This window comes from Macrosteles quadrilineatus, unplaced genomic scaffold (assembly GCF_028750875.1).
Source record: "Macrosteles quadrilineatus isolate MER2022 unplaced genomic scaffold, UCM_ALF_1.0 Scaffold_9__3_contigs__length_116548681, whole genome shotgun sequence".
Taxonomy (NCBI): domain Eukaryota; kingdom Metazoa; phylum Arthropoda; class Insecta; order Hemiptera; family Cicadellidae; genus Macrosteles; species Macrosteles quadrilineatus.
In genome coordinates this window covers 115,980,837-116,002,254 of record NW_026542602.1, presented here as the reverse complement: position 1 = coordinate 116,002,254, position 21,418 = coordinate 115,980,837, and the positions used below count along the sequence as shown (strand labels likewise).

Here is a 21,418-nt window from a genome sequence, read left to right as displayed (position 1 = left end):
AGTTGAAAAAATTTAAATTAATTTTTAATTTTTTATTTTTTGTTATAAAATTAACTTTTTAATTATAAAATATTGTTTTAAAGTTATAAAATAAATTTTTAATTTTTAAAATTAAACTGTCATAACATAACCTAACCAACCAGACTTGCTGATAATATAAAAACTATATAAGATAAAAATCTAATTAATGATTACTTATAATTTTTAATTAATTATAAAATTAATTTTAAAATTTAGTATTATAAAATTAAACTGTCATAACCTAACCTAACCAACCAAACTTGCTGATATGAAAAATTTGTTGACAAAAAGTTAATGCTGCCAGCGGGTTTCGAACCCCGGACCTCCTGAACAGCAATCCGAAACGCTACCAACTATGCCACGAACGCCGCTGAAATCACATCGTTTCGTTAACGGTAATCGTGTCGCCTCAAGAGAAGACAATAACCACTAGAGATATGACGTCATTACACATTTAGCCTTAGTCCCTTCCGTGTGCCCATTCCACCTCTAGGCTACCTACCTACCTCGTCACTAGTAAACAAACCTTATCTCGTATTACTCGTACCAAAGATTACATATGCTATGTAATCTTTGCTCGTACTTTGAATGATAAAAGTTGTTCGATCGTGACTCACGATTCGTGAGCTCTACATCCTGTTTTCCAGCTCCCAACACGGATTTTTTTAGGCTAATAAGATATTTCCTTCTAAAAATGGATTATTCTAGTGATATTTGTTATCCTATATTAGATGTTGGCAGTGTTATGCAGTGGAAATGTAATGGAAACTGTTGGATTGATAAATATGGTGTCAGTGATTTGTGTGATAACACCAAATTTGTTAGTGTAGGTCAATTGCTAGATGTTAGAGAAAAAACAACTGTATTTCCTGAATACAAACTAAAGCAATGCCTAGTGCCAAAGACTGTATTTTGTCACGATTTCAAAGGGGGCTACCTTGAAGACAAGTAAGTTCTAGCTGTGTTAGTTTTGTTTGTTTTCTAATAGCCTACATAAATTATAATTCAAGGTCCTTATTAGATTAAATCGGCAATTATTAGTATTTCTACATTGGGATATGATCGTCATTTTTCGGTGTCTACTTATAGTTTTTTTCTCGCAGAATCTAAAAATCAAATCAGTTTTTGTCGGAGAGATTCATAAGAGGCTGTAAAATGAAGGTTAAAATTACGAATCTAAGGTTCCGTTTGGAATGTTTCCAACGATTCATTGCATTCAAACAAATTCATTTGAAATAATCCGTTTGTTTTTCTGCGAACGCGGCTGTAAGTTAATAATAACATCCCTGTTAATCCTGTTCCAACACAATATTTTACAGGCATCGTTGTTATTGATTCCTCCAGTCATTCTAATGTCCTGCCTGCATTAAATGGTCAATTTAGAGTCGCCTTAGGTTATGAGCAGTGCAATTTTTGTATAAATTAATTGTGTTAAAATCTTACCGTACTTTTATTGATTTCCCATAACGATATTAACTTATATAAAATAAAATAATTATTGTCATTGGCCATTTCAAATGCACATTTGGAATGCAGAATAACCAAAAAAAAAATCTAAATGTTTGAATGGTACATCTTGCAATCGCGCATCACTAGTTTTAAAACTAACAGCTCTTATTTAGGCATGTGGGGAAGGTAAGTCGGATTTTATGCAGTTTCGTGACTGTATTAAAAGTGTTTTGAAGTTAGGTTAGATTTAGAAGGTAAAGTTAAGGTTATAATGAACCGACTCATTTAATTTAAATGCTACCTTCAGACTGTTTTTGCACAATTGAAATAGTGGGTGAAACACAATGAAATAACCATATCAAAAATGGTTCATACAAATTTTAAGAAACCACATCTAAGTTACAAATTCAGCTCCAGTCTGGACAAGAGTTCAGCTGATAGGAAAGTCTCCAAGACTAAGTTAAAGTCAAGTGGGGTAAGTCTACACCCGGAGCAAGAGGACTTCCAGCTAATAATAAATTTGTTTATTAACCAAAAGATATGAAAACTTGGCCAAAGGTATTTCAACCTATGCTCTTTTAAATTATAATTACTAAAAAATTCTCTTGCTATGATTTCTATGAGTTTAAACGTGTTTAACAACCTCTTGTTTCTACTCAAAGCACAAGTGCCGCTCGGAAAATTAAAAAAATTACTGGTAGGCCTACTAAAAATTGAAATACAAGGATAACTAGGCTAACTGAAATTTGGTGATCTTACTTATTTTTTGAGGGAGAATTAAAAAATAACATTGTTATAGCCCTAATAGTTAATTCTGGGAAGTTAGGGTACACTTACCCTGTGTGAAAACACGTAAGGGGCAAGTGTACTTTTTCCCTTGGGGCAAGTGTACGCCCCCCTCAATAACTGATAAATTATCTAAGAATAAAGAAAACTTTGTTATATCATGCTTGAATGACAAGAAAAAACTGGCACTTTGTTAATTTAGTTTTTAAGATTGAATATGGGAACATTCAGGGCCTAAGTCAATTACAATTTAAAATATTAAGGTTTTAAGTTACTTCACCGAGCGGAGGTTTACGAAAACCTGTTAACTAATGTAGGCCATAGTTTAAGATATTATTAAAAAAACTAAATAAAGCTCATTTTCTGCTCTTTGAGACTTAGTAATTGTTAGTTCAATGAAATAGTGGAATCATAAGGTTTTTATTTCTTTAGAATTTAATAACGCTGGGGTTTTCCCCTTTTCCTTTTTCCCTTGTTTTCCCCCGTTTTCCCTTGCGGAGGTTCCCAAAATAGTTTATACCTCCTGAACCGTTTGAGGTATTTTGAAAAATCAAAAGAAAGCTAATTTTTTCCTCTAAAATCCACTTGCCCCAACATCAAGTAATATGCAGTGTAAATCTACAATAAGAGGAGGGGGGGGGGTGTACACTTACCCCAGATCAAGGGGGAAGTGCACACCGCAAACATCATTTTACAAAACACTCTCAAAAACACAAAATTTATATTTTTAACAAAATAAAAAACCGCATATACAAAACATTCTAAAGAATAACAATTTGATTTTTATAGCACCATGCCTTTTTTTAATCTGTGGTCAAAGTTGTACTACCGGTATGTGATTTGGATTGCGTACACTTACCCCACTTAACCTTACCACGGTCTTAGACTAAAGCAAATCGTGGTAGGTATTTTCAACATGCCAATAGGCTATGCAAGCATAGTTTTGTGACTATCTCAACAGAAACTGGTTGTTGTCTGTGGCCCTCAGAACTGTGTCGTTTATATCGTTGGCAACCCTTGCATTTTAAAAAGTTTGTCTGTAAAAGCAGGCTTAAACCAATCACTTTTTTGAGTACAGTAGGCTACCTAAGTTACAGTTCTTTATTTTAGTGCAATACCAAAATCAATTAGTACTATATCACAGCATTCACAGCAGTCTTATTTTATTTTCACTGATAAGTCATGTTTTTCAGATTTTGTAATGGCTCCCCTGACATTAATACCTACCGCTTTTTCAATTGGTCTGTCATTGATATCTTCATTTACTTCAGTCACAAGCTTGTTACAATACCTCCACATGGTTGGCTAGATGCGGGACACAAACATGGAGTACCAGTATTAGGTTGGTGTCCTAAAAAAATGTAAATTTTAAAGATATTATTCCTAGGTTGATGAAAAAATGTATGAAAGTCAGCCAACAACTTATCATTCAAGCGGTAGATTTCTTTTAAACCTTTTAAAAATATTTTACATCTACTTAGATAAACTTTTGAGGGTATCTATACTGTAACACAGGCCATAACCAAGAGGAAAAATGAAATATTCTTGGTTTATGCTTCCCCTGTCTTTATATCTTAAGATTTGTCCATTCCAGTATTTCTTTAGACTTGTATCAATTAGGATTCATTGATTACATCTCAAATCTGTATCTCCTTTTACCTTTTGAGTTTTCTTTTGAAAAAATCTAGTAATATACTATATTTGTTTTTACTACAAATTCATCAGGCCTTTTCATTATTTGTAAAAGTTATTCTTGGTCCTTTTTAATCTCGCACTTCTCTCAGATTAATACATGTTCATTTTTACAGGTACCTTGATTACAGAATGGGGTGAAGGAGAGAATATTTGGAATTACATTCTCTCAGACCCGGAAAAGACCTCATTGTTCTCTCAAAAGCTTGCTGAAATTTGTGCACATTTTAAGTTTGATGGATACTTATTGAATGTTGAAAATAAAGTTGCACAAGATTTGGTTGCGCCACTGGTCAATTTTGTAGGTTTATTGAAATCACACTTGGACCTTTATTGCAAGAGGAAAACTTGGCTTTTGTGGTATGATTCTGTCACTGTAGAGGGGAAGTTAGACTGGCAAAACAAGCTATGCCCATTGAACAAGTGAGATACTTTCTATATCTAGGTAATTTCTTATACTTCTCATACTCTGTTGTGTTGTAATAAGTCATTCGATTAAAAATTGAACTATTAGTTTTTTTATTAGGTGCAAAAACCATACAAGGTTTGTCTGCACCGACATGTTGAATGAAAATATATACCTTTTAGTTAATTAAAAGCTTATTAAAGCTCAACCAACAATCAACACAGTTCTTTGAGTGTACTAAATGTTCCATTGAGAGTTACCATACAAATTTCAATTTAAAAAAAAACACTGATAGTTTTTTTTTTTTATTATCGCTCCATTATTTTATCTATTATTGCACATTATATTGATAAGACGGTAATTTTTATATAAATTTTGGCATCCTGATTTATCTACAGACCAAGACCTTCCCTCAAAATCCTACAAAAAATCCTTGTTGTCTTGTGGCTTGGTTCCTTTCTCTAGCCACCTCTATCAAGCCTTTATGCCTAGAACTTCTCTCAAATTAGCTGCGACAAAAACCTTGTTTTCCCCTCCATAAGAATAACACGTGAATGGAATTTTAAAGGCCGCTGGGGCAGAGCCCCAAGGGAATTTACCTTGTTTTCTTTTGATGGCTCATCTACAGACCAAGACCTTTCTTTAGATACCTCTACCAAGTTTCTACGCCCAGCCGTGGTTCTCTCAAATTGGTTGCCACAAGAAAAAACGTGTAGCGTATTAAATATATAGATTTTTGATAACTGTCATTTAGGGATGGACGGGTCCCGAAATTTCGGGAATTTTTCGGGAAAAAAATATTCCCGATTATCGGGACGGGATTACATTTGACTCGGGAATTTTTCGGGACGGAATTTGGTCCGATCGTCGGCGATTTTTCCGCTTCGCGAGTGCCGAAAACGCCGTTATTGCGAGCGATAGGTCCGCGAACGCAGGAGACGAAGTCATTTCGACGATCGCGCCGTGACCGCGGAGTCATAACGACGATCGCGCCGTAACCGCGAGTCATGACGACGATCGCGCCGTGACCGCGGAGTCATGCTGACAATCGAGCCGTGATCGCGAGTCATACCGACGATCGAGCCGTGATCGCGAGTCATACCCGACGATCGCGCCGTGACCGCGAATCATACCGACGATCGCGCCGTGACCGCGAATCATGACGACGATCGCGCCGTGACCGCGGAGTCATGCTGACGATCGAGCCGTGATCGCGAGTCATACCGACGATCATGCCGTGACCGCGAGTCATACTTACGATAACCCCGTGACCGCGGAGTCATACCGACGATAACCCCGTGACCGCAGTCATACCGACGATCGCGCCGTGATCGCGAGTCATACCGACGATCGCGCCGTGACCGCGAATCATGACGACGATCGCGCCGTGACCGCGGAGTCATGCTGACGATCGAGCCGTGATCGCGAGTCATACCGACGATCATGCCGTGACCGCGAGTCATACCGACGATAGCCCCGTGACCGCGGAGTAATACCGACGATCGCGCCGTGACCGCGGAGTCCTACCGACGATCGCGCCGTGACCGCGAGTCATGACGACGATCGCACCGTGACCGCAAGTCATGACGACGATCGCGCCGTGACCGCGAGTCATGACGTCGATCCCACCGTGGCCGCGGAGTCATGCTGACGGTCGAGCCGTGATCGCGAGTCATACCGACGATCATGCCATGACCGCGGAGTCATACCGACGATAACACCGTGACCAGGGGCGGACTGGGTACTCTATTAGGGCGTAAACCTTGACCAGCCCGAAGGCGCCAACCGGGGGGTCTGGGGGGTATGGAATACCCCCATAATTGTCCGGGGGCCCTCCCCCGGGAAATTTTTTAAAAATTATACCTGTAAACTCGCATTTTTAGGCAATCTAGAGGCATTAACAGTGGAAAATCAGAAATCTGATAACTGACACTATTGGTCAATGTTTGGTTTACAAAATTTAGACTATTTACCCACACGACTTGGTGCTATTCTGACAGTAAATATCCTAACAAAAATAAAAATACAAATGATTTTCTTAGGTTCTTTCGTATTATATTTGTGTATTTTCTTTATTTTCCCTTGCATGACTTGGCTGCATGCATACAATATAAATCATTTGCTTCCTGTTTACAACCTGAACTTGCAACTGTTGTATTTTTTGGCACTGTAAATAACAGAAGTTATATATTTTAGACTTCTATGAAATTATTTTAACACAAACAATATGCTTTCACTGTGAACAAAACCAATTTATTGACTTAAACTTTTTTAGCATTACATTAAGTCAAAACTGTAACCCTAAAGTAGGCCTACCTAACCTATTTCTACAAACGAAATAGCCTAGAGAGAACTACGAAGGTATTTTGAGCTGGCTATCTGTAAGTAAAATAGGAAAGTTGACCAAATTAGTGCCATAGTGCATATTGAAATAATTAATTAATAGGCGGTAGCCACATACGGTATTAAAATAATGTTTACTGTTTAACCTTTACTGTGTAATGGTTAAGTTAACAAATACTCTGTCACTAAATCTAATTTAAATTTTGTAAAAGTAGTGATTCTACAATACTGCTTTCGTTCATGTTTCCTGTGTAGGTAAATAATATAAAAATACATTGAAGCTTTCGACACAGAGACACAAATCAGACACTCACTAAAGAGAGACACATTTTAATTGGCAGCTCACACTCTTTATTTATTTATTACATGCACGGCAAACGCCATTTTACAAGAGAGTTGAGTTGACATTGATAAAAATTAAATGTGACTTAAACTGAAATAGTTATAGTGTGAGCAATAATTAAATATTATAACAAATATGCATAATATTAAATTATCTTCACTAGTTGTTTACCACAGACGACATCGTGACACCGACCGATGTCGGATGCAGTCACAGTGCAGTTTTTTTCGGGTTCGGCGTAAAATGACGCGGGAAGAGGACAGCTGTTTTTAAGTACCTCAGAGTCAGACCACAGAGTTAAAGTGCCTTCAACTCGGAGTAGGCCTACACGTACGAGAGAGAAGAGCTGCTTTGCTCTCGCTTGTCGACAGTGTCTATTCAGGTCTCACACCAGACTTTATGTTTTGCTATTCACTGCTGAAACTTTTACTCTAAGTTTTTCATCTTGATTTCTAAAAACACATCTCGACTCATTTTTTAAAATTTTTTATGAATTTTTCCTTTAACGAGGGCGCAAATATTGGAATGTTGAGAAGGCGTATCGGCCCACCAGATGCGGTGGTGGGCCGGCGGGCCAGTCCGCCCCTGACCGTGACCGCGGAGTCATACCGACGATCGCGCGGTGACCGCAAGTCATACCGACGATCGCGCCGTGATCGCGAGTCATGACGACGATCGCGCCGTGACCGTGAGTCATACAGACGATCACCCCGTGAGTCACAAGTTACTATAGGTACCTGTAAATTGTTACCCATTTTTTTGTTTTTATAGATCAGTGCCACAAAAGGTATAAATTTATTTCGTATGTCTTTTTTGGTAACTGCAATACAGTACTTTCTTTTTATGCACAGAAAAAAATCCCGTCCCGCCCCGTCCCGAAAATCGGGAAGGAAATCAAAATCCTGTCCCGTCCCGAACTAAAAATTCAATCCCGTCCATCCCTACTGTCATTTGAGGATCAAACAAAATTTTGTAGTACAGTATTGACCAATCAATATTTTTATGCCCAGATTGATCAATTTATTATCTAGTTTTTTCTTAGAAATATTATTCAGGTTTAAATTTTCCTCTCCTACATGAAAATTCAACAGGAAAGGGTAGTGATCAGGTATCTTTATCTTGACCATAGCTGACTTTGGCCTGCTGTTGTTTCCTCTAATGTAGATATGGTCAATAAGATATCAAACCAGTTTTCCTAGTCTTACTTCCTCCCTAGTATACTGGTCAATACATTATTTTAAACCATTTGCTGCCATTAGTTTTTATATTAATTCACATTCATACAAAATTTATCTTTTAAGTTAATATTATAATCTTCAAGTAAAATAACATATTTATTTTTAATAACTATAATTACTTCATTTAATTCATTTATTAAAACTTTCTCATCCTTATATATAATATGTGAAGGCGATTTCTACAAAACACTACTCCTCTGTTAATAATGGACAGATTTTTACAACCGATGTGTCCAAATTAAGTATTTTTTGTGTAGGCGCCTTCTTTCACCAATTCCTGTAATAAAGGTTCTCGGGCTTTGGCCCACAGGCCATCAAAACCCCAATGTATTTCTTATGAAGAAAAGATTTGTTTACTTATACAGACGAATAATTTGTTTTAATTATTTTTCATAGTTAACACATGATACACTCAAGAGCGTTCGTTTTCAGAGTGAGTTTGTTTTCAGTTTCGATAACTGGATTGGAGTGATTGATTACATTATCTTTGAGTTGACTCTTTTAAGTCATCGGAAATTATGACTGTTATTCGTTTTGAATTAACCCTCCGAGTGTCCCTTGTTTTGGCCTTAATGTCTGCCTATTTTTTGCTCATTTGCACGGTTTTATTCAAACGGATCTGAGAAGCTTGAAAACAATGTTAATTATACTGTTCTATATACCATTTTGTTTGGAAAATCATGGGCTTCAATATTATACATAGAACATAAGGAACATTTGTTTCAAAAAAAATTTTTTGGTAAAAAAAATATTTTGGAAAATTAAAAAAAAAAATAAGTTCGCGCTCAATGAAATTGTATAAATTATAGGCCTATAAATATTTGAAAATAGCCACTTTGTTCTAAATTTTATGAGGATTACAAATATATAATAATATAAGGAAGTAGATTTGCAAATAAATAAGTTATGGGCAAAAATAGATTTCAGTACATAGCGTTTAGCTAAGAATGCATAGCCTAACCATAGCTAGGAATCTGGCTGATAATTTACAGCAATATCACTACCTACTTCTTCAGGATCATCAACCAGCCCTTCAAAATCACTTAAATCTTCTTATAATGCACCACGTATATCACTACTTTTGATTTTTAACACTAAAACAATGATAAACGTAATAAAACACATCAGTCATCGGTCCGAGGATAACCAAGCTGTTTACAAATACGCACGTCAGCTGTCTGCTACAATATTTTCGGAACTAAAATGAATAGCGCTTAGAGACAGACCTCCGGAGAAAGCTCTGAATCTGTAAAATAAAACGATACCTAACTCGATCCAGTTCAATCCGATTTTGTCAGTCATAGAGCCTTCGCCGTAAACAGTGTTTGTGAGTCGCTGCAGCGACACAAAACACTACACAAAGTGTGTTATGTGTCGCTGCAGCGACAAATAACACTCGGAGGGTTAACGCCTGTAATACTTCATTCAATTGCTCGAATTTAAGCAACAGGTGCACTAGTTAGTTTTAAATGGACGAATGAACGAAAATTACTCATTATTTTTAGGTGGTTTATAAACAGCTAACATGCAAAATAGACAATTGGAAAGTCAGGAACTTGGTCTCTTGTTGTAACAAAGTAAATATATTATATAAGTAAGTATATTAGTTGTACCCATTAACTTACTCCTCTGACTTGGGCGGAATATCATTGGCAGAACCATGATAAAATGGCAGCATGATAGTGAGTTTTTGTTTTGTTTTATTTCTGTTTCTCAGCCATAGCAGTTTGTATTGTTTCGTGAAAGGAAACGGTCCAATCCCTGGTCTTTTTGCTATCAAATTACGACTTATTTAGATAGCAAATAGCATCTGGGTCTAGAAACGATCTTACTTGGAATCGAACCAGTGAACTTCAGATTAAAAAAGAAGCACTATAACCATTCGGCTACCTAGGCAATTAGTTCATTAATTAATTTCTTGATAATACCATTGTGCTATGTTTTTATAGTCAATACCCTCCCAATAAATTGGACAGTAGGCTAACAATATACCACGGGAGAGCTGTAAAATCATACAGTTTTTATTACACTTAATCTTAAAATTTCACTATTAAATACTTATTCAGAGGAAGTAATTTCTGGTTTTCAGACTATTCTTTGACAAGTGCGATGGCATTTTCCTTAACTACGTGTGGACCCCCAGTGGCCTAGCAGACACACTGACGGAGGCTGGAAACAGGAAACTTGACGTTTATGTTGGAGTTGATGTCTGGGGACGAAATTGTTATTATGATGGAGGCTTTAATCTTGACAAGGTAACAAACCACACTATTGAGTTTCATCTTTAACGAATATAGGCCTGCTTCAAATTTCTCAACATTACAACTCTAGATAACGCACAATCCTTTGTTTTATATCTTATAAATGCAGGAAAAAAGTCATATTTGTTGTCCTTAGGAGTTTTTTTTCACATAATTACACAGTAGAACATTGATAGCAACCCAAATTATTTGGAGATTAGGGCGACTTTGATTATCAAACATAGTATTTATTGGAAATCCCCTTTTATCACCGTTTAAATAATAAATAATTAATAATTGGTTTTGATGATATTATGTTTTTTTACGTCCTATTTGATTAGGTACTATTTTGGTAAGTAATTGGAATATTGTATTGTTATTTACATGCATTTTTCACCACATACAGGGTTATTACAAATTATGTTCATGATTCCAAGAGTACATAAAATATAGTTTTATTTGTTATACAAAGAAAAATATGGTTACAACTTCAATTCATGAAAACTCAAGTTTTGTTCCAGCTACATAGAACCATAAATGTTCGATATGGAAACCATTTGTGATGCGATAGATACTATAGTCAAGCTCTTGCCATACTTTGATAAGAGTGTCTTGATCCATTGTGTCTACAGCATTGCTAATCCGTTGCTGGATCTCAGGTATGCTATCTGGTTATGGTGGTGTGTACTTTATCTTTGATTCTCAAAGTTATTGATTCTTTGATGTATTACTAGATAAAAATCACATGGGGATGTCCAGAGATCTTACGAGGCCATTTCAGGAGTGAGTCATTCGGATCACAAGGCATTCATCTACCAATCTCAGGCAGCAGTGGTAGCACATTGTCAAGCTCAGTCCTAACATCCAAGTGTTAATGGGGAGGTGTGTCATCCAATTATAGAATGGAATTTGCAGAATCTTGTTTTAATTGCGGAAGAAACCACTTTGCCACCATGTCCAAGAAAATATTCGCATTTACCCTTTTTTTTTCAATGAAGAAAAAAGGTCTGAACACTTTATTTATTTATTTACTTTGTTGTAAGCGACAGCACAAAACACAGTAACTTTCATGTACGTGCTCAATGTAAGCGTGTGGGCTCTCTCAGCCCCATATTCTGACATTATGCCTGTTCACATTACTAGGAGGATCTTCATTAAACCTGGTTCTAAAGTGTCGTTGCACACTAAAAACAGATTGGTTAATGTGGTATCCCAAAAACAAAAAGCTTTCCGGTTTCAAATTCAGCCATTATTCAACACTTACAACAATTTACTTGACAAACAGCTGATATGCACCCAAACCAATATAAATGACACTTAATGAGTTTTTCTTTCCAATGGTACCAACTTAGATATTCTTAAAACAAATCAACCCAGTAATGCTTAGTCTATCATAAAAATCAAGAACACCACTTGTAATAACCCTGTATAACCTTTTATTGGTGCCAACCATATTTAACCAAAATGCTATTAGTAGTATCAAAACTGCTATTTTCAGGCCTTGGGTCTCCTTCGTAGTATGAACATGTCTGTAGCAATTTTTGCCACAGGATGGACTTTTGAAGCCGCTTCTCCAGAACTATTCATTGAGAGGGAAACAAGCTTTTGGAACAAACTCTCACGTTTTTTGTTTGTCCATGGACCAGCGAATTTGCCATTTCACACAAACTTTTGTCAAGGAATAGTTATGAATGTGAGTATGTTGAATGAGATATTTTAGTTCTACAGTATAAGCAGGCTTTGAACTGTGTGTAAAGCTGTGATTACACCTGAGTTTGCAACAAAACATTTAAAACCTGAGTTTGTCGTTTCCAAAAAAAGGGTTAAAGATACTAGAGATGGACGGGTCTCAATTTTTTGAGAAATTTGCTAGTATTAAAAAAAATTTTTGTTCCTGCGAGATTGACTTTGCTTCAAGACATTTATGAGACGAGATTAAAAAAAAAAACAATCACATATTTGATTATTACTACACTAAAACCTCGTTTTTTTTTTAATTCATTTATGTGCAAAGTTTCTGTTTTAACCTAAAAGTCTCTTGTTTACAGTCTGACTGTGGTTAAAAATTCTACTGGAGGAACAGCTGTTAAGTTACAATTCACATTTAACCCGCTATAAAGAAAGTTGGTCAGCATAACTGGATCATTGAAATGTACTCTGGAAATAAATTAAATACCAGGGTGACGAAGCACTGAAGACAATTACCTTTCTAATTACCATTCGCAGGCTCGCTAGATCATAAGCTTCAAAATGACACCTCAACCGTAAAAATTGGTCTATTAGGACAGCTGTAAAAGGGATGTAACAGGGAAACCCTTATTTATATAGAAGATTTAAGTCACATTTAGTTCTGATCTGTGTTTGTCGCCAGGGCAACACTCCATGGTTCCAACTGAGTGCACAGCAGTACCAACCCTCTTATCAGCCCTGTGGTACAACAGCTGGCTGTGTGTCTTTCTGTGAACAATCATGTTTGCGAGTGAGAGCTACGAGTCACAGCCACTCAAAACTCTTTCATAGGTGTGTGGACAATTTATTTGAATTTAAGAACTATATTACATTCCTTTACAATTTCAAGAACAAGTGTAGGTGACAAGGTTCAAGATATCAAAAATGAGTTGCTTGACATATTAATGTAAAGAAGTGATGGACAAAAGTAGATAATGACCAACTATAATGGAGAGTAGGTTGGGCAAGCTAGGTTGATAAGATCTGGTCAGACCTAGCAGGTGAGAAAATTTCAAATCATAAAAAAGCTACTGAAATTTCACAGAATTAATCCTGTTATCATCTAGGCTAACTACCAAACAAGAACCATAGCTGGCTGTATTCAAAAGTAATAAAGCTATACCGTAATATTAATAAATGCAAGGCAAAAGTTTAAGTGCCTATATATATATGTTTATTAGCTCCAATAAACTGAGTTTGTTACTTGATTTGCAGACGATAAAGCTCATCATAAAGCCCAAATCACACTAAAAGTATCATCAATCTAAATCATTCGTCTTTAAATCATGCAATGTTTGAATATTCAATTCTTTGCAGGGTATTTGTTTGTGATTTCTCTGGAAATGGACAAGATTTAGACGTTGAATTATGCCTCAGAAACTCACCAACAGAACCTGCAAAAAAGTTCCAAATCTACTTCATATTAGAAGATAAACGAGGGTAAGTTGTACTGTATTACATAGGCCTAGTGAATTTTACACCAGTGTCAAATATTTGGGGTGTTGTTAGCGTCCCAAACTTGGGTGAGGGTTTGATTATCGGCACACCCACAATACATATGGGTTTGGACCTGTTGTAAATGGACTTAAATTATGTAGAATGATAAAGAGAAAGGTGTTTTAGGTACAAGTTTTACTCAATACAAAACCACAACATAGCTTTCCACAAAACACATCTGGTATCCATGACAACTAACTTATACAGAACACATGTGATACCAAAATGAACTATTCACACAAATCATATTTCAACACCCTCCTTATTTGTGGAATCCCTGGAACTTAATGCAGTCTCTGAATTTTTCACTGTTAAGCGCCTTTGTCAGAGAATCAGCAACCATCTCTTTAGTAGGAACGTAAATGAAGGAAAGCTGTTTGGATTGAATCTTCTCCCTCAAGAAATGATGCCTCACATCAATATGTTTCGTCCTGGCTTGGTACGTTCCATTTAAGGCTAAGTTCCTGGCTCCCTGGTTGTCACAATATATCTGGATCAGACTCTTTGAAGACGGGTCAATTTCTTCAGCTAAACCTCTTAGCCATAATGCTTCTTGAGCAGCTGAAGACATTGCCATATACTCAGCTTCTGTTGTCGAGAGTGCCCCAGTAGGTTGTCGTTTGGTACACCATGAAATCGGACCACCGCACTTCATAAATAGGTACCCCGTGACGGATCTTCTTTCGTCTGGATCACTTGCCCAATCAGCGTCACAGTATCCAAACAAGTTTCCACTCTTAAAACCATCATACTGTAACTTCCACGACGAAGTTCCCTTTAAGTATCTGAAGATTCGTTTTACGCCAGTCCAATGCTCAATCCCTGGATTGTTGTTAAATCTACTCAGATTACTGACAGCATATGCGATATCAGGTCTTGAAACTTGGGCTGCAAACAACAGACTACCAATAGCTTCTTGATAAGGAATTTTTCTCATCTTCTCCTTTCAACTTCACTTTTCGGCATTTGAGCTTTACTAAATTTATCACTGCAGTTCATTGGAGTTGATACTGAGTGGCACTGGTCCATTCTGAAACGTGTCAGCATCTTGTTGATGTACGTTTCTTGGCTTAACCATATCTTCTTCTCCTTTCTGTCCCTGGTCAATTGAAATCCCAAGACAGACTTTGCTTCACCAAAATCTTTCATTTTAAAAGACTTCATCATCTGAGTTTTCATCTCCTGTTTAAGTTTCTGATTGTTGGAGAATATTAAAATATCATCAACCCAAACTGCAAGCAAAAACACTACACCTTCTTCAATTCGATAATAAACACAACGGTCAAATTTTGATTGCTTCAGTCCCAGACCTTGTAGACAAGAATCAAGTTTTTGGTTCCACACCCTGCTGGCTTGCTTGAGGCCATATATACTTTTATGAAGGCGGCAAACTCTAGAAGTCCCGTCTTCATATCCAGGTGGCTGGCACATGTATATCTCCTCTTCCAGTTCTCCCTGCAGAAAAGCGGAAACAGCATCCATTTGATCGATGTCTAAGTCGTGTTCAGCAGCAAGGGCTAATAGAAACCGAATCGAACTGTAACGCACAACAGGTGAAAATGTTTCATCATAGTCTATTCCCCTCCTTTGGTCGAATCCTTTAACAACTAGTCGTGCCTTATGACAAGTCACCTGGCCCTTCTCATTTTCCTTTGATTTGAAAACCCATTTACAGTTTAAAGGTTTCCTCAAGGCTGGGGGTTCGACCAATTCCCAAGTCTTATTTTCGATTTGAGACTTAAACTCACGGTCCATAGCATTCTTCCAAGAGTCTTTGAACTCACTATTCAATGCTTCTTCGCGAGATATTGGATCGGATAGCTCGCCAGAGAAATAAGTAACATAATCGTTCAACGCAGCTGGGAGGTTTCTGACGCGCTGCGGTCGAGTTGTTGTGTCCGGAATAATGTTCATGTCAGTAACATCAGTAACATCGTCGTTACTTCGGTTTACACCAGATCCTGTTGGAAGCACATCATTATTGGACACATCAGGACCGGTTTGTGTCTGACCACTAGTACTGTCCTGACTATCAGACAAACTTCCTGTTGGTTTGGGAAACACATAAAAATCTAAGTCTTTATTCACATTTTTCAATAGAGAACTTCCCCATTGATTTTCAGAAAAGGTAACGTCTCTAGATATGAAAGTTATTTTCTTCTTAGGATCATACAACCTGTATCCTTTACTAAACTGACAATAACCAACAAATATACAGGGAGTAGATCGTGGACTAAGTTTTTTACGTTTCTCGGCAGGAATGTGAGCAAATGCCTTACAACCGAAAATTCTGAGATGTTGTAGAGTAAGCTTCTCACCTGACCACACTTGTATTGGAGTTGGTTCCACGGACCTACATGGTGATCTGTTCAGAAGGTAAGCAGCAGTATTTACAGCTTCAGCCCAAAAACTAGATGGAAGCCCAGACTCTATCAGCAAACATCTTGCTCGTTCTAGGAGGGAACGGTTGAGACGCTCTGCCTTTCCGTTTTGCTGAGGTGTGTAAGGACATGTAGTTTGATGCACAATACCTGATGACTTAAAAAACTCAGTTAAGTTTCGATTACAGTACTCCGTACCATTATCTGTACGCAACACTTTTATCTTCTTGTCAGTTTGTTTTTCAGCATACTCTTTGAACGTTTTAAAGTGACCATTGACTTCGTCCTTTGATTTTAAAAAATAAACAAAACACATGTGACTGTAGTCATCTAAAAAGGTCAAAATATACCTAGATCCACCAAGACTATTCACTTCCATAGGACCTACCAAGTCAGAATGCACTAGCTCCAGATAATGGCTACTTTTAGACTCACTCTTAGGAAAGGGTAAACGATGGCTTTTTCCTAACATACAGATTTCACAAATAGTTTCTGGCTTACTACCAGAAATGTTGATATCATCAGCCAAGCCATTAATTAATCTTGTAAGGCTATCGAAATTCAAATGTCCCATACGCTGATGCCAGAGCGTTAAGCCGCTGCTTTGCATGGATAATGCAGATTTGTTCGTAGGCATATCCAACTTAAACAGATTGTTTATTAAACTAGCAGAAGCAATGAGCTGACCTGTTGAATTGAAAACTTTGGCTCCATCACTATTGAAAACCACAGAGTTTCCTTTATTTACAATTTGACTCACGGATAAAAGATTAACTTTTAAGTTAGGCACATAATGTACATTACTTACATTCGCTTCTGAGACCTCACCAGAAATACATATTGGAAGCTCCAAATCACCGACGGTATCAGTCACCATTGTCTCATTATTTGCTGTGGTGATCGTTAGTGCTTGGCCTTTTCTTGCGTTCAGAAGCATGTTACCGTCAACACATAAATGACAAGATGCACCGCTGTCTAAAAAGAACTCATTATTAACGCCCGATTGCATTGAAAATGCAGCAAAGAGTGACGTATTAGATTTGCCAGAGTTTACGTTATTTTTGCCCACTTCTCTTGTAGATGTACAATTCTTCGAGATGTGACCGTAAACATTGCATTTATAACATCTCGGACCTTTCTTCACATTTTTGTCCGAACTACTCGTGTTTCTGTTCTTTTGATACACTTTGTGAACTGTTTCTCTTGAACTGGAACCATACAAAGCAGAATCAGTTCCTGCAAAAGTCATATCACGTTGTACTGGAGACACATCTTGCAATAACTTCGTTTTTATCGCATCCGCCGTGACTTTATTGCCGGAAGATTCAATTCCCGTTATCATTGGTTCATACCGGATGGGTAAACCAGCTAGTAAGATTGTTCCAACCCATTCATCGGTTACCTGCAGACCCACATTTGTAAGCTTGTGAGCAGTTGTGACTATGCGGTTCACGTATTCCTCAACAGAACTACAATCTTCCAGCTTTGTAGTTATTAGAATACGGAGAAGTCCAACTCTCCTGCTTAATCCATCATCTTGAAAAGCCTTCGTTAAATTGTCCCAAGCTGCCTTTGTGGTGGTTGTGTTTTGAATATGTACATAATTCACCGGATCAACCAATAAGATCAGCTTTGATCGAAATTTAGTGTCCTTTTTCTTATCCTGTTCTACACCAGATACACAGTCCCACAGATCCAAATCTTCCAGGTAAGCTTGTACTGCAAACTTCCATGTATCAAAATTCTCACGACCTTTAAGCCTTTCAATTGGTAATGAATTTTGAATCATATTGCTGTTACAAACTTATGAAGTTGGTATTCTTTAAATGAAGCACTGAATAAAATATCCTGGGCCCATAACCTGTTGTAAATGGACTTAAATTATGTAGAATGATAAAGAGAAAGGTGTTTTAGGTACAAGTTTTACTCAATACAAAACCACAACATAGCTTTCCACAAAACACATCTGGTATCCATGACAACTAACTTATACAGAACACATGTGATACCAAAATGAACTATTCACACAAATCATATTTCAACAGGATCGCATGCCCTTAAAGTGTTTGAATCCTTCCTACCGTACAATCCTTCGTTGTCGAAACACTTGTACAAATATCCTTTAATACTCTGTTCGTTTTGTGCCAATAAATATCATTTATCATTTTATCATTGATCCCGTAAAAAGACACCAGCATAGACAACAAGAGAAAAATACTTATAAGCTACATACCATGTTCACAATTAAAAGTAGGCATTTAGACATTCCATCCCCATGTTAAAGTTGTAGCCAGGTTTTTAATAAAATTTGTCTTAGTTGATGTGAGCCACCTACAGATTGCGCTGATCTAAATTACTGATTTCTGCCGATTACATGATGCTTTTTCCAAGTCAAACTGATGGAATGACTTATTATGAGCTATAGCAACTGTTGTGACCCAGCAACTATGTCAGTAACAAAAAATGAGGTACAAAATAGAGTTTTAGACACTAGCGCAATCTGTGACTGGCTTACACAACTACATTCTTTTTTAGTAAAAAATTGGCGACAGCTGATCCATATAGATGGGATGTCTTCTTCTGTATCCAATAGTCAATGATCCTATATATTAATAGGCATCCTATATATTAATGGGCAAGCATGTTTCTTAAAAACCTTTTTCTCAGCTTGTGTGCATCGCAGGGAAAATCCACGCATACTGTTAGAAAGATATTTTCCTGTAGATGTGTAGAATCCCTGCTTGAATCTTATTGAATCTTATAAATTTAAAATAGGCTCTAAAATAAACACAAAAAGTGAATTTAAAAATTTAAAAAAAATTTACATGGACCTTATGGGTTGTCATGTTGGTGGCGAAATAACTAAATATAAACAGAAAATCAAAACAAATAGAAAACGACCTCTAGTCTATATAAATGTATAAACAATATATGTCAGCTGGTAAAAGTTGTATTAATTTACCATTTTGATTTGTAATTATAACCTAATTATTTTATGTTTTACAGTATCGAAGGGAAACAAGGAGTCAATATGTCCACTACACCTAAAGGCTACAGGTCAATGGTAGAGCTGGAAGGCTTGAGAGTTGTTGCATCAGTGATGGATTTTACTGAGGAAAATCTTTACAATGAAAGTAAAATACTGAGCAAACCAACAGAGGAAAAGGGTACATGGCAGAGAGTGTAAGTGTATGCAATATTTTGTTATAAATAATGGTTTTTATTTTAATCAATGCTTGATGCAATTAATGGATATTTCATTTTTGACTGCAGGGTTGTACAACGGCTATAATATAGGACCCATAACTTTTTGTTAGCAATATAGCCTCCAGATTATTCATAAATATTATAATGGTGTAAATTCTTTCTTTATGATTATCCTTAAAATTGCTTCCTGCAGCAACTAGTTTCACTACTGAGTTGTTACCATTTTCAGACTGCACAATAACATACTATTATAGTCATCCTCATCTAGAGACCGTCAATTTAACAAATTTAAAACATATGAAACAGTTCATAGTTAAGTTCAACTACAAACGACACGTACACCTGTCAATTAATTTTTTAAACCAGCTGATTTACTTAGATGGAAACCCAGAATAAGTTGAGTCTGGAACGTCAGTAATCTAGGCTCAGCGTCTGCCATTCTCCATCTGATCCATAAAGGAGTTGATTGTAAATTACAAATATTCGTTGCATTAGGTTGGTATCTGTCTATTGCATGATGTGTTTTGTCTGTTGACAGGGTATTCACACTTAAGATGGCTCCAAGCTCGTCTTTGACAGAGATATTAGTACTTCCGCCTCCTAGCGGATCTGTGCTCTGGGGAACTGTCGGGGTTCATGTCGCTTCACCTTCCATCGCCGAGCTGTCAGCTTGAATATTTTTACTTTTAAGTTTATATAGAAACTGCTCTCTAAGACTTGCAAAGTTTAAAATCACAACTGTAGATTATTTTTGAGAAAAGCCAAAAAAAGTAGCTGGTTAAGAGTGTCTTTTGGGATAGAGTCAGCTAGCTTGCCTGAGAAAATTCGAGTCCAACGGCTTATAAATTTAAGGTCACAAAACAAAGCGTAACACTGATATTTTCTTCAGAAAGTAGGTTGATTTTTCATTTCCCTTCAACCTATCTGAAGAATTCCTATGTCAAGAGGGAATATCAGTGTTTTGTGTACTGTTACTTGTGTAACTCTATTTTATCAGGTAAGCTTGCTTAAATTCTATCCCTTACTTAATTCACAAAAACATAAAATAGTAATTTTAACTGCGTAAAAAGTATGTTAGGTTGGTATAAGTAGGTTTTAAGAAAGAAAAATTTGCAATAAAAAATAAATATAATTAAAATAAAAAGAATAACAAATAACATGATTTGTTCTTCTTGTGTCATGCATTTTATAAAACTTTATCTACTCTTGTAAAATGAACAATTTTATAACTTTGAAACTAAGCCTAGGCTAAAAGATAACAATAACTTTAAGATTTTTAATACATACAGGGGTATATAGATAAATATGTTGTTACATATTAAATTACAATACCAAGTGATATTTTTGAGACCTTCTTTAAGAGCAGTTATAATGTAAAACGTAATATTTCCATACAAGCCTTTTGCAAAGAATGTTCAATTCAGATACTGTACATTGAAATGCTGAGATTGTCTGCATTAGCTGAATCCCTAATTACTAATTCATGTATCTATTCACTCCATTTAACCTGTCAGAGGTATTGAAATAGTCTGACTGATGTGGTCAGAAAAAGAGAGCTCACTGTCTTAAGTGATTCCATGAGTTTATATTTTATCGTAGAATTAATACCGGTATTTATTATCCATATGCAATGTAAACATTATCAATTTATGCATCTTTATACCTTAATCAATGCATGTTATTACTGAATAAATTATATTTTCTATGATCTAGTCCGTACTAAATTTCCTGATTGTAAAACTCCTAGTATTTTATTTATTTTGTCATTCAATGAACTAGGTAAACTTAAAGTAAAGTATTCCTCTATCGACTCTGTAGTCCAGGTTCATTTATCACTAATCAGTACGGTAGGTCTTTTTTAAATAGAGGGCCAGGCTTACAAGTAGACCATAGGATTGCATCGCAGCTGGAACAGCTTATTGTGCACCCATACAGTAGGCCTACTCACTACTCGGTGAATTCTTCTCAGTGAGTAATGTGTAATGTGTGTTAGTTGCTAAAATTTGGAACAGGTTTTGTACCCATGGGTAGGCATAATTTTTGACTGAGGGTGAAACTCAAGACAGTTGGGTCTTAGTAAACAATTT

The 21,418-nt window shown here is 36.5% G+C and overlaps 1 protein-coding gene across 2 annotated transcripts; it reads left to right on the top strand.

Annotated features, from left to right (window-relative positions):
* Window positions 1-641: 641 nt before the first annotated feature.
* Window positions 642-21,015, top strand: LOC129004422 (cytosolic endo-beta-N-acetylglucosaminidase-like). Of its 2 annotated transcripts, none has more exons than XM_054433003.1 (9): window positions 642-969; window positions 3,450-3,598; window positions 4,065-4,371; window positions 10,422-10,533; window positions 12,017-12,211; window positions 12,890-13,038; window positions 13,564-13,686; window positions 19,131-19,307; window positions 19,870-21,015. In XM_054433003.1, the coding sequence occupies exons 1-9, from the start codon at window positions 716-718 to the stop codon at window positions 20,003-20,005; spliced, it is 1,602 nt and encodes a 533-aa protein (XP_054288978.1). In that variant the 5' UTR covers window positions 642-715; the 3' UTR covers window positions 20,006-21,015. The 2 variants fall into 2 exon arrangements, with proteins under 2 accessions (XP_054288978.1, XP_054288977.1); XM_054433002.1 differs by having other exon boundaries at window positions 10,368-10,533.
* The last annotated feature ends 403 nt before the right edge of the window (window positions 21,016-21,418 follow it).

Bases quoted from the DNA above. Each gene is read 5' to 3' on its own strand.
- LOC129004422 (XM_054433002.1), top strand. From the start codon at position 716: ATGGATTATTCTAGTGATATTTGTTATCCTATATTAGATGTTGGCAGT. The intron at 970-3,449 runs GTAAGTTCTAGC...CATGTTTTTCAG, and splicing joins GGGGGCTACCTTGAAGACAA to ATTTTGTAATGGCTCCCCTG. The intron at 19,308-19,869 runs GTAAGTGTATGC...GTCTGTTGACAG, and splicing joins AAGGGTACATGGCAGAGAGT to GGTATTCACACTTAAGATGG.